At 42.2% G+C, this 12,987-nt stretch overlaps 1 protein-coding gene across 2 annotated transcripts in view; it reads left to right on the top strand.

The window, feature by feature from the left end:
• LOC133442052 (NACHT, LRR and PYD domains-containing protein 14-like) overlaps positions 1 to 12,987 on the top strand; it is a 48,462-nt gene extending 35,475 nt beyond the window's left edge. The window contains exons 8-11 of one of the 2 annotated variants that reach the window (XM_061719946.1): positions 6,889 to 7,065; positions 11,609 to 11,785; positions 11,931 to 12,104; positions 12,598 to 12,987. In XM_061719946.1, the coding sequence (XP_061575930.1) occupies positions 6,889 to 7,065; positions 11,609 to 11,785; positions 11,931 to 12,104; positions 12,598 to 12,622 (553 nt within the window). In that variant the 3' untranslated portion in view covers positions 12,623 to 12,987. The remainder of the gene's footprint in view (positions 1 to 6,888; positions 7,066 to 11,608; positions 11,786 to 11,930; positions 12,105 to 12,597) is intronic. The other variant, XM_061719947.1, reaches the window with a different exon arrangement.

The following is a 12,987-nucleotide window of genomic DNA, read 5'->3' as shown; positions in this document are numbered from 1 at the left end:
TATCTCCACTGTGCTGGCCTTGTGTTCTCTCTGATAGTTGACACTCTATTTGCTACAAAAGTTTTAAAGCGAGCGCCATCATTGTCTATGTATCGGAGGACAGTGGTGCTATCTGTCCATAGCACAGAGTCTTTGAGGTCCATCCGAAGTTCTCGCTTCATGAGCTTGTCCATTTTCACCGCTAAGGTAGCCGCTGTCAACTCGAGACGTGGCACAGTGACTGGCTTGAGCGGTGTCACTCTCGATTTTCCATGAAGAAACGAGCAATGGACTTGACCGTGGCTGTTCTCGATCCGTATGTAGCTGACAACACCGTAGCCCTTCTCGCTGGCGTCAGAGAAATGGTGCAGCTGTGCTGCCGCTACTCGACCAAATCCATCAGGTTTGATGCACCTCTTTACAGAAAAGCTGGCAAACCTGCTCAAGTCAGACAGCCAGGCAAACCATCTGTTTGCAATGTCTTCAGGAATCTCATCGTCCCACGCAAGTTTTATTTGACAGAGATTTTGCACAATGGTCTTGGCGAGAAGAATGAACGGCGACAGGAAGCCAAGGGGGTCGTAAATTGAGCTTACGACTGATAGGATACCCCTTCTGGTGACAGGCATGTTCTTCACAAGGATGCGGAACTTGAAGGAATCCGATTCTATGCACCAGTCCACTCCGAGTGCCCTCTCCATGGGTAACTCATCCCTGTCCAGATCTAGATTTTTGATCTCCTTCGCACGCTCATGTTCGGGAAGTGATGACAGTACTTCACGACTATTGCTAGACCATTTAGCCAAATGGAATCCTCCACTCGCACAGAGTGCAATAAGGTCTTTCGTCAAGGAAGTAGCCCTCTTCTCGTCAGACACTGAGACAAGACAGTCGTCTACATAGAAGTGCTCGAGAACTGTGGTTACAGCCTCAGGTGAAGACCTATCTTTCCCATCCTCTGCAGTCCGCCGCAACGCATAGTTGGCACAGCTGGACTTGGCCCCGAACAGGTGCACGACCATCTTGTACTCACGCAGAGGCTGGTTCAGATCTCCCTCTGGCCACCAGAGGAATCGTAAAAAAACGGAATCTTCATCAGGAACTCTCACCTGGTGGTACATCGCCTCAATGTCCGAGATGAGTGCGATGTAGTCATGGCGAAATCTTGTCAGGACTCCAACCAGACTATTTGTGAGGTCTGGCCCCTGTAACAATTCCTCGTTCAGCGACTTCCCTTGGAACGAAGAGGCGCAATCAAAAACAACCCGCAACTTCATCTTCTGCGGATGGATCACACCATGATGGGGAATATACCATACTCGGCCATCGTTATGGTTGCTCTCGTTAGCAGGGACTTCCACTGCATAGCCTTTGCTGAGCAGGTCTGACATGAAGGCTGTGTAGTCGTCATGGAAGCTGGAGTTCTTAGCGAGTTTCCTTTTCAGGCTTGATGCTCGTTGTTCAGCAACACACTTGTTGTTCGGCATCACAACATCTTTGTTTCTCAGAGGAAATCCAACGCAGTAGTGTCCATCAATTTTCTTGGTTGTTTCAGCCACACGCTGCATGAAGTGGATGTCTTCTCGTGACATTTCTGACTTCTCTTCGCAAGCTTGCTCTGGAAAGTTATGATTGTACTGCCACAACAGCATGCTGTCCACACTGCTGACTGACACTCTGTTGACCGAAGCGCCAGGACTGAAGTGACTTGGCTTGTGGTCATTGTCTTTCTTCAGAGGGCCATTTACTACCCAGCCAAGGGTTGTCTTTATGGCATAAGGCCCGTCATTTTGACTGTGGATTATCTTCCATGGCTCCATTGCAGAGTAAGCATTCATACCGATGAGCATCTCCACATCTGCATCAATCTGTGGTAGCCGCACTTCTTTCCGCAGATACGGCCATCTTTCCAGGTCTTTCTCGACCGGAACATTCTCCTTTGTTACAGGTATGTCCGTGTGGGTGTAAACATCTGGCAGGCTGATGTACTTGCGCTCTGTCAGACCGCACACCTCTAGGTCAGAGAGGACGAAGCAGGACACAGGCTTCTCCTGGCCCATGGTGCGTAGTAGCACTTGAGTCCTCTTTCCATTAACACCAAGTCGTCTCATCAATCGTTCGGAGCAAAACGTTGCTGAACTTCCTGAGTCCATGAACGCATACGTTTCTATGGTGTTATTGCTCTTCTTGGATTTGATGCGCACAATGCACTGGCACAATGGACAGGATACAGTCGCTGCCTCCGGCCCCGGTGACTGCTGAGAGTTCACTCTTCGATGCTACTTGCTCTCGTGGAGTTGAGCGTTCACTGGTGGAGCCTCCACTTGACTTCTCAGACTTGGCAGTTGCTTGGTTGCCAAAGTCATCTTCCTCTCTCTTCATGTGGAGCAGAGTAGGGTGTTTCTTGCTGCAAATTTCACATGTTGCTTTCTTTTTGCAATCTTTTCCCATGTGTCCTTGAGTCAGACACCCGAAACAAAGACCTTTCCCTTTAAGGAACTCGATTCTTTCTTTATTTGGCAGACCTCTGATTTTATTGCATGCACTCAGAGCGTGTCCCTTGTTGCAGTACAGACATGGCTCTTGAAATGCGTTGCTAGTCTGCATAAACTTTCTTGATTCAGAGGAATCATTTGCTGGCGTTACGCTTGTTGCCAGGCCGGTGGTTCTTTTCAGTCGAACCATTGCAGGTTTAGCGCTGAACTTACTCCTTTCTTTGGCATCAGCAGGGTCTTTGACATCACCGAAAAGTGGGTCAGAAGCTATCTTAGCTTGTCTGTTGATGTACCGTACAAGATCAGCGAAGCCTGCTTTTCTTCTTTCTTTCTCTTGGATGTCGAAAGCTATGACTCTCCATCTTTCACGAAGCCTGAAGGGCAACTTGTTGACAATGGTTCGAAGGTTGCTCGGGCTGTTCATTTCCTCTAGGTACTCCAAGTCATTTATAACATTGTTGCACCCAGTAAGAAAGATGGAGAAGCTGTGAAGGGACTTAGAATCTTCTGCTTTGATTTGAGGCCATTTGACAGCCTTATCAACGTAAGCCACAGCTATTCTCTGTTCATTGCCATAGTGATAAGTCAAGAGCTTTCTTGCCTCCGTGTAACCTTGTTGTGCACTCATGTATTGGCAACTTCTCACCAATTCTCTTGGCTCGCATGTGGTGAATTGCTCTAAATAGTACAAACGATCTGCATCGTTGTCTGTCCGACTGTGAATGATGTGCTCAAAAGCCCTCAGGAATGGCAGGAACTCAAGAGGATCACCACCAAATTCAGGGACTTTTCGTTGAGGTAAGTTGGCTAGTCTTTGTTGTGTGACTAACATTTCAGTGATATCCTTCTGTTTCAATATCACTTCATCAAGTTCAACTTGCCTAGCACCAGGACGTGTGCCTGCAACATAGTCATTTTCTTTTTTCACTTGCACATGAGGCGTTTGCCTAGCTGGAACATGAGATGCACTGTTATCTGGGATAGCTTGTGGATAGCTAGTCGATTTTGGTCTAACATCTGGACCGTGACGTGGGATGGTTGTAGCTGCATGCATGTTTTTATTCAGGTATGAATTCATCCCATCTTCCATGTTCTCATATTCTTCCAGAACCTGTAGCTTTGCTGTGGACTCTGCGAGAGCAGTCTCGAAATCTAGTTTCTCCATTTGAGTCTTCATCTGAATTTTCTGAAACTTCAGCTGTGCAGCTAGCTGTGCTTCCATTTGAGCCTCTTGCAACTGCAGTGCTTCTTTTTTGTCAAGTGCGGCTGCACGCGCCAGTAAAGCTGCTCGGTGAGCTTCCTCTTTCTTACGCAAAGATGAAGCATGAGATGACACATTGGATACCCTTGAAGCGTGTGATGACACATTGGATACCCTTGAGCGTCTACTGCATACACTTCGCGCCGGGATTGAAGCATGCTTCTGTTGCACCATGGACATACTGTCATCTGGATGCACTTCTTCAGCAGCAGGCTCTTTGGCAGCAGGCTCACTCTGCTGCGTTGTTACACCATTCTCTGAAGCCTCAGATTCAGTTGCAGCCTGTTCATGAGTGTCTTTGAATTGCTGCTTTGCATCTATTATCCACTGCTCCAATGTGGTCAAAAAGTTCTCATACTTGGCGAGATTAGGCTCACTCCAGTACTGCTGGTCAGCTTTTCTTTCCTCTTCAGACAACAGTTCACTTACTGTTTCGTTCACTTCAATAAACTCATTCAACAATTTTGAGTATTCAAAATCGAAGATAATCCTTTTCGACTACAAATGCATTGGAATCATTTGTCATGAGCCTTTCAATTTCCTCTGCTTTGGAGACAAGGCGTGCTATAACACATTTTCTTACAGTCATTTGCTTATCAAGCTTCTCTTCCGATGCCTTTGAAGTTAACTTGATCCTTCTTTTAGTGTCTAGCGCAACGTTGCCCTCCATCTTGCTTCCATCCTTAGACATTTTGAATGGCTATTTATATTAGACAAGTCTCAGCAAACTCTAGCACGCTTCAGAAATCCTACTTAGCTGTCCTTTAATCTTAAAACATGTAGTTTTCCAAAATAAGAATCAAGGCTTTATTTCCAAAGGCAAACTTGAGCTTCTTCTGAGCTGATATGACTTGCTAAAAATAGCACGTTACATAAACCGTCTTGTATGGCTTTTTCTCGTGGCTGCGCAGCACGCTTGAAACTTTTTTTTCCTTTTTTTTTTTCCGAAGACTCAGCCACGTTACTTGGCGTCGGCAATTACAGTGAACAATCATCCATTTTCTTCCTTACTTGCAAGTCCGAAGCATTACTTAATTGTTCATTCATAATATGAGATTTTTGTACTCATCCATCATCGTTTGAAGTCGTCTGGAGGTCCGACCATGTGCGCCGAGCCTTTTTTCCTCCGTTGCGCAGCGGACTTTTTTTCCTTTCTCCCGCAGCGGCTTCTCGGTCTTTTTTCTCGCCCTCGGCGACTGTTTTCTACTTAGTGTAGTGGCTAAATGTCGTATTTTGATTCTTTACCATTTCTTCCTTGAGATCCATGCAAATAACCACTCAGTCAGACGGAATGAACGAGTCTACACGTGTTAAAGTTTTAACGACGGTAGAAAACAGTGTGTTCGCCCCGTCTTTAATAAAGATCTCTCAATTAGACAAACACACAGCAAGTTTTCATTGCTCAGCCTCGGTTCCTATTGGCTATTCATTTTAACAAATTCCAAGTATTAAACTGAATGCAGATTAAACTAAAAGGAAATAATAATGCAATTATAATGCAATCATAGATATTCTATAATAATGAAATACTAAATATATCAGAAAAATAATAACTGAATATGATCATAATTACTGAACAGAAAATGGCACCAACAAACCCTTTTTTCTGAACTCCTGCCTCTCACTCTCCTGCATCTGGGTCCTCATCCAACCACTCCGTGACAATTTGTGAAAATTCAGTGTTGTGATTTCTTTACAGTTAACATGATTCATTTGTCTTGTAACATAAGAAATAAAATTATGAGGAATCAGAGTAAATAACTGTGGTGTACCTGTTTAGAATTCATTAAATCTTCCTGTGTGAAGACGAGGTGATCCGGTCCCCTCTTCAGGTAACTAAAGGCTGATTTATGGTTCTGCGTTACACCAACGCAGAGCCTACGGCGTAGGTACGCGTCGATTTAACGCAGAACCGTAATTCAGGCTTAAGATCCCAGGGAGTCGTTTACACCGTGTAACTGCATGCAAGCATCCGACTATCACGTCGAGCTGCGTGACATCGGACGCTCTCTGTCCACACTGAAACCGTTAAACTTTTGTCACTGAAGTTCGATTGCATCGCATGGGACACGGTTTAATAGTGTACGCAGCCGCTGCTCTTCTGCCTGGAGAGGCTTTGTTCCCTCCCCTGCTACACGTCATTCAGGCAGCCAATCAGCACAGAGCCTCATTATCATAGCCTCCCCTCCCCTCAGTATCCCTCATAGAGAAGGAGGTTAGAAGCGGTAAAAATAGAGACATGGCCCACAGGCTGAATATCTGATTTATGTAGAAAAAAGAAGATTTGATTGTTTTTAAGACATTCAAGGCCTGTTTAAAATATACATTAAATGCCATAATAGGTCTCCTTTAAGTGCGTGTGATACTGTACATTGGTGATTTTCTGTTTCTGATGTCTTATAATCCAGTAAAGGACGGGTCTTCGGACATGACACAAAAATAAAATTAATTAATTAATTGATTAATTGATTAATTGATTAATTGATTCATTCATTCATTGATTCATTGATTCATTCATTCATTCATTCATTCATTCATTCATTCAATCATTCATTCATACAGAATTCATACAGAATTCATTCATTCTTATCTTTAACTAAAAGTAAGATATTAACTGATAAACTCAGTTTTAACAGAATTATTAGGTGTTTGCAAGTTAAGTCAAATTATAAATGACACATTACTAAAAATAAAGTATTTTAATATCTTCTGCTCTCCTCAAAACATAAAAGGATCATTATGATAAAAACCTCAGGAATCCTGCATAAATGATATAAAACTGGACACATGATATGAAAGTCCAGCAGTTCTCCACAGATCCATTCTGGTGTTAATAATTGTTGCTAAATCAGCTTCTGATCTCTAAACTGCTGCTTTGAACAATATTTTAACATCAACACTAATCAAAAGGATTGGTGTGTATGTTGGTGTTTTCATCTTAATCTAGTGTCAGACTTGGACCAGAAAAGCTCAGGATGTTCAGTAAAGGTGAACATGTCAGAGGAACAACCAGGAACCGACATCATGGATGTAACAAAACTGTAAAACCTGTTTTATAAAGTCCAGATACGGTGGTGACCCACATGGACCTTAGTTGATATTTGAAGAAACACTTCTCTGATGAGACTTGAACATGTTTTACTTTTTGTTCAGGTTGGAGAACTGCTGGTTGTCAGAGATCAGCTGTTCTTCTCTGGTCTCAGCTCTGAAGTCCAACCCCTCCCATCTGAAACATCTGGACCTGAATAACAACCAGAACCTGCAGGATTCAGGAGTGAAACATCTGTGTGGATTTCTGGAGAGTCTAGACTGCAGACTGGAGAATCTGAGGTCAGACATGTTTTAGTTGAGTGTTCAGGGGTCCGTTTCACACAGCAGGTTCAACAAACTCTGAGTCTAATCCTGAACTCTTAGTTGATCTACTCTGAGATCGGAAACTCTGAGTTTTCGGTTCCAGAACAGCGGATTTGAGGTAATTTACTCAACTCTAAGTAGTTTCACCTGGAGTTAAGCGCGTGCACCACAACTATCAAAAGCCAGCATCAATGGAGCCCAGATTCGACGAGTCACCATGGCAACGGGAAAGAGGAGGTCTGCTTTTTTCACCCGAATGGAATTAGAGATTTTAATGCGCGCATATGGCGAATTTTAACATGTTTTTTGAAAAAAGAGTAACACCACAGCATAGAATAATATAAAATGAATTTAACAGATCTCCACATCATTCACCTGCAATCCTGTGGAACTCCTTGATGGCCTGGACAGGTTTATGTAGGCTTGCCACCCGTCCCTTTATTGAACCAATACAGACACATATTATGCTCTTATTTATTCATGTAATAATATACAGGTGGAGGTCGGAAAATTTGAATATATTGCAAAACTTCATTCGTAGTAAATTCAACTTAAGGTGAAACAAATATTATTTCCCACTACATGCAAAGTGAGATATTTCAAGCATTTCTTTGTTATAATTTTGGTGATTATGGCTCACAGTTTATGAAAACCCCAAATAAAAAATCTCAAAAGATTAGAATATATCATGAAATCAATAAACAATTCAATCATCAAAATTATAACAAATAAAGGATTAACATATATTGCTTTGCCTGTAATGAGACTATGTATAATGTAAATGTATTACGTGGTCTGATAACCATCCATGTTCGTGACAATGGACTTCTAATATATATATTGACTGTTTTTAATGACGGCCGAACTTCGCCAAAACTCGCCTGCTGACTGAATGAATGAGGAAATCAAATGTGCGTGTGTCTCTGAAAGAGGCGGAGACGCAGAGAAACTCCAGGTTCATTCATATAAACCTGGTCCCGACCAGGTTAGATTCAGAGAGTCTGTTACTACGGTAACTGACCGAGAGCTTAAGTTACCTCTCTTTGTGAAACAGGCTAGAGTTACTCCTCTTTCTCTGGTTTGAGTTACCTCCCTTTGTGAAACGGAAAACTCAGAGTTTCCCTCATTTCAGGGTTAACAGACTCCGAGTTTTCACTAAACCTGCTTTGTGAAACGGACCACAGGGGTCCGTTTCACAAAGCAGGTTCAACAAACTCTGAGTCTAATCCTGAACTCTTAGTTGATCTACTCTGAGATCAGAAACTCTGAGTTTTCGGTTCCAGAACAGCGGTTTAGAGTTAATTTGCTCAACTCTAAGTAGTTTCTCCTTGAGTTAAGCGCGTGCATGAAGAATATAAAAAGCCATCATCAGTAGAGCGCTGATACAACGATCCACCATGGCAACCGGCGACAACAAAAGATCCACATACTTTTTTCTCTTTTTTTTAAACTTTATTTAACATTTCAATTTACAAAATCCCTTTGAGGAAACATTAGTTTGCATCTGAAGATCCACATACTTCACGCCACTGGAGTTAGAAGTGTTAATACGTGCGTATGGCAAGTATGAGAGCATATTTCGGAAAAAAAAAACACAGCTGCAGCAGCAAAGGAGAGACAATTGGCGTGGGAGAAAGTTGCTGCAGTCAATGTGTAAGTTTGAATTCAGTATTCATTTAACATTTAACCACACTGTCTTATAATATTACAGATGAAAACAGTGGTGGAATGGTATTGAATGAAATGTTATTGTCATTTAGATCAGGGGCAGCCGCCACACCTCGGCTTCAGGGGAAAATGGAAATGTTTTTTTTTTTTTTTAAATACATTTATGGAATTACTCTGTGTCTATTTGTATTGATTTATTCTATTACTTAATACATATAAAATAACTACAAATGCATATCAGAACAACATGATGGATTTCACTAGGTATTATCTTTCCCAACACTTATACCCCCCTCATATCTTGAACTGTGATGTCCCAGCGTCCCTGACGACAGTGGTCGCTATTAATCTCGTTTTTAGCGCGCTCTGCAGTGTTACTAACTTACAAAAATGAAAATGAAGCAGACAACCACGCAATTTAAAAAAAAAAAGAAAGAAGGCAAGTGATGGGTCCAGAAGATATTAACGAGGCTGTAGCCACTCATGGATTAATTATGCAATTATTAATTATGCAAGTTAATTTGATATAAAGATATCAAATCACCCTACCCTCTTATAAATCTGTTTAAGGGAAATATTTGACTTTTTTTTACTCTCTTTCTCTCTTCTGCTCTCTCCCTCTCTCCTTTTTGCATTTGGACTTTAAATTAGTTAAATTGCGTTTGTCAGATACGCTTTTTCTGCTCTCTAACTCTGCCGCTTACTGTCCGTGGTGCAGAAAACGGATGCGTATTGCGTAAAGGCCCATTGGCTGAATTGACGCCACTGAGGGAGGAGACGGAGAGAAACTCAGGGTTTATTGAAGTAAACCTGCTAGCGACCAGGTTAGATTCAGAGCGTCTGTTACTACGGTAACTGACCGAGAGCTTAAGTTACCTCTCTTTGTGAAACAGGCTAGAGTTACTCCTCTTTCTCTGGTTTGAGTTACCTCCCTTTGTGAAACGGAAAACTCAGTTTCCCTCATTTCAGGGTTTACGGACTCAGAGTTTTCACTAAACCTGCTTTGTGAAACGGACCCCAGATGAATATGATGTGAATATGATGTATTGACACTAACATGCAGACATCAGGCTGATCTTCTACTGATCCACACTGACCATTTTACTGCTCTGAGTTCTTCTTCTCTGCTTTAGTCCTCCAACAGTTTGTTTCTTCTTAAACTTCCTCTTCTGATTTATGACATAAAAACTAAACATCTGAATGTGTCAGACAGGAACAACTGAAGAACCAGAGATGTGTCTGAACCTGGAATAAAACATCTGATCAAACTAGAGTTAACTAGGAAATAAGAAAAATACATTTGATCCAACATTTAAATACTGTAGGTAATACTAGAAATGTGATATTCATCATTTGAAGCTCCGGCCTGCAAACATACACAAAGGTTTCATGGCTTATCATCTTGATGTAGTTTTTCTGGGACAGTTGGGAGGTTTGTTGCATGAAAGTAGAAAGAAGAAGTCCAGGATGTGTGAGAAAGGCTTGACATCTCCTCCTGAGTTCATCCTGGATGATTCCGCTGCAGGAAGACGATCCAGGATGAGGAGGTGCAGCTATGTGAAGCCAGGTTGAACTAATCCTGGTTCGTGCACGTTGACGTCTGTCTTAAGCAGACCGTGAGGTCGGTCCCAGATGTCCTGATTCAGAAATGGAAGACGAGTGTTGTTGATGTTTCACCGAGTGAACAACAGCTTCTAATGGAAACGTAGGAGGAGCTTAAACAGCTGATACGTTCAGAAATGTCCTCCAGACGCTGTTAATGAACTCAGAGAGTCTGACAGACAACAGTGGACAGACTGAATGTGTAGTCGTCCAACATATGAGCTGTAGAGCTCATTTACTGAATAACTTCTTACTGTGGCTGAAATCAGTCAAACCAACATTGGCTTCCTTTGACTAACGTTAAATTTCATTTAAACAAATACAAGTTTACCAAATATAAAACTCTGAACATGGAAAACATCTTTTTCTAAGTTTTTACTATCATGTCTTAATAAGTCTGTTAACATCATTTCATTCAGGAGACAGCAAGACATAAGTGCAACAAATAATGTCTTTTTATGGTTTTTAGAGTTTAAAACTAAATATAAATACACGTGTGTTGAAGTAAGAAAAGTGAAATAAAGCTGCCATCACCTTTCTAATTCTCATCTATGTGGAGCCTGTAAGATGATGATGATGAAGCTGAATTGTAATTTCTGTAAATGTTGATGAAGAAAATGAGGAAACAAACACACAGAAATGATGAATATGAGTATTGATGAAATGAATGATTGATCAGAGTGACAGCTGACAGATCAGACGGAGCAGCAGGATAAAGAAGTCCTGCTTGTTAGTCTGGTCCAGACCAGGTTAGCTGCACACCAGAGATCTCCATGGTAACGAGTCCAGCCCTGCTTCTGTGCAAACACTAAGATTCTAACGTTTGTACTGTCTGAGATATTCAAACACAACAGGTTCCAGTAACAAGTTGTTCATCTTGTTGAACACTTGAAACTAGTTTTACTACATTAAATATTAGACATAAGTTCTTCATGTTTTTGTGTCTCTGACATTCAAACAAATGCTTCATTTTCTCTTCATACAAATGAATGAGTTGACATTTGTCCCAGAATTCCTCCTGACATGTTTGTTTGTGTGGAAACTTGAAGCATTTGGCTGCACAACATGAGTTTGTATGGATGGATCCACTGGTGGAGGTGCAGAGTTGAAGAGCTGAAGGCACTACGTCTTTATTGAACCAGCAGCAAGATGTCATGACTATTGATGAAGATCTTTTTCACTGGTTCTGTTGGACGGTTTTAACCTGCATCCTGGAGGCTTCAGCTCACATCTTTTATTCTTTATTCAGATTGAAGGACTGCAGTTTGTCAGAGATCAGCTGTTCTTCTCTGGTCTCAGCTCTGAAGTCCAACCCCTCCCATCTGGAACATCTGGACCTGAGTGGGAACGACGACCTGCAGCATTCAGGAGTGAAACATCTGTGTGGATTTCTGGAGAGTCCAGACTGCAGACTGGAGACTCTGAGGTCAGACATTTTTAGTTGTGTGTTCAGATGAATATGATGTGAAAGTTGTGTTGACACTAAACTGCTGACATCAGGCTGATCTTCTACTGATCCACACTGACCATATTTCTGCTCTGAGTTCTTCTTCTCTGGTGTCTTTATTCAGATTGAAGGGCTGCAGTTTGTCAGAGATCAGCTGTTCTTCTCTGGTCTCAGCGCTGAAGTCCAACCCTTCCCATCTTAAACTTCTGGACCTGAGCAGGAACGGCCTGCAGGCTGCAGATGTGAAGCAGCTTTCTGATCTGGTGGAGAGTCCAGACTACCAGCTCCAGGATATCAGGTCAGTGGAGGTTGGACTCGGTTCTGCTGCTTCCAGCAGTTTTCTACTAAAACCAGTTGGTATCAAAAAAAAGATTAGTGTTTCCAGTAAAGCTGCAGCTTCTCAGCAGCTGCTTTCCTCAGTGAAGCTATGAGAGGATGACGATGACAGGCTGCAGGATTGAACAGAAAGACAGAGACAGCAGTCAGCCAATCAGATGGTCCAGATGTTTTTTGTAGACCAGTTAAGTGTTGTGCTCGTGTTCACGTGTCCAGAAATAAAGGTGTGTTCCAGCTGACGGCCTTCCAGGATGTACAGACACACAGCTACTCCACTGCAGCTCTGAACACTCTCAAGTCCTGGATGTGCTGCATCCCTGACTGACAGCTGATGGAGGGATCTCTGCAAACACTCCTTTATCTCCTCTCTTCTTTCTTCTTCCCTCTACAGCTGATGGAGGGAGTCTCGGCAAACACTCCTTAATCTCCTCTCTTCTTTCTTCTTCCCTCTACAGCTGGGGACATGATGAGAGTGTCTAGGAAGGATGAGTCGTGTCCTGATGGTCCTCAGAGGTTGAAGCAGCACCAGTTTGTGTGAACAGACTCTGACTGGACCGTGATGATGATGAAGATGAAGATGTACATAGTTTCTTCTTATATATTCATTTATTTCATGTTAAGTCAAAACATCTTTATTGTTATTATATTATTGTTAAAAAAACAGTACATCAAAATGTAGCCTTTAATTAGGGCCCAAGCACTTACAGTGCGAAGGCCCTATCTGTTGCTGTATTGTATCTGTCATTTTTTTTTCCTCGTTATTTTTAGTTTCCTTCTTCCGATGAAATGAGGGCCTTTTTGCCCCCCTGAACGTGCCCCAAAAGTCACCAAATTTTGCACGCAAG

This window comes from Cololabis saira, chromosome 4 (assembly GCF_033807715.1).
Source record: "Cololabis saira isolate AMF1-May2022 chromosome 4, fColSai1.1, whole genome shotgun sequence".
NCBI classification, from domain to species: domain Eukaryota; kingdom Metazoa; phylum Chordata; class Actinopteri; order Beloniformes; family Belonidae; genus Cololabis; species Cololabis saira.
The sequence above is the reverse complement of the archived record's forward strand: the minus strand, read 5'-3'. Positions and strand labels throughout refer to the sequence as shown.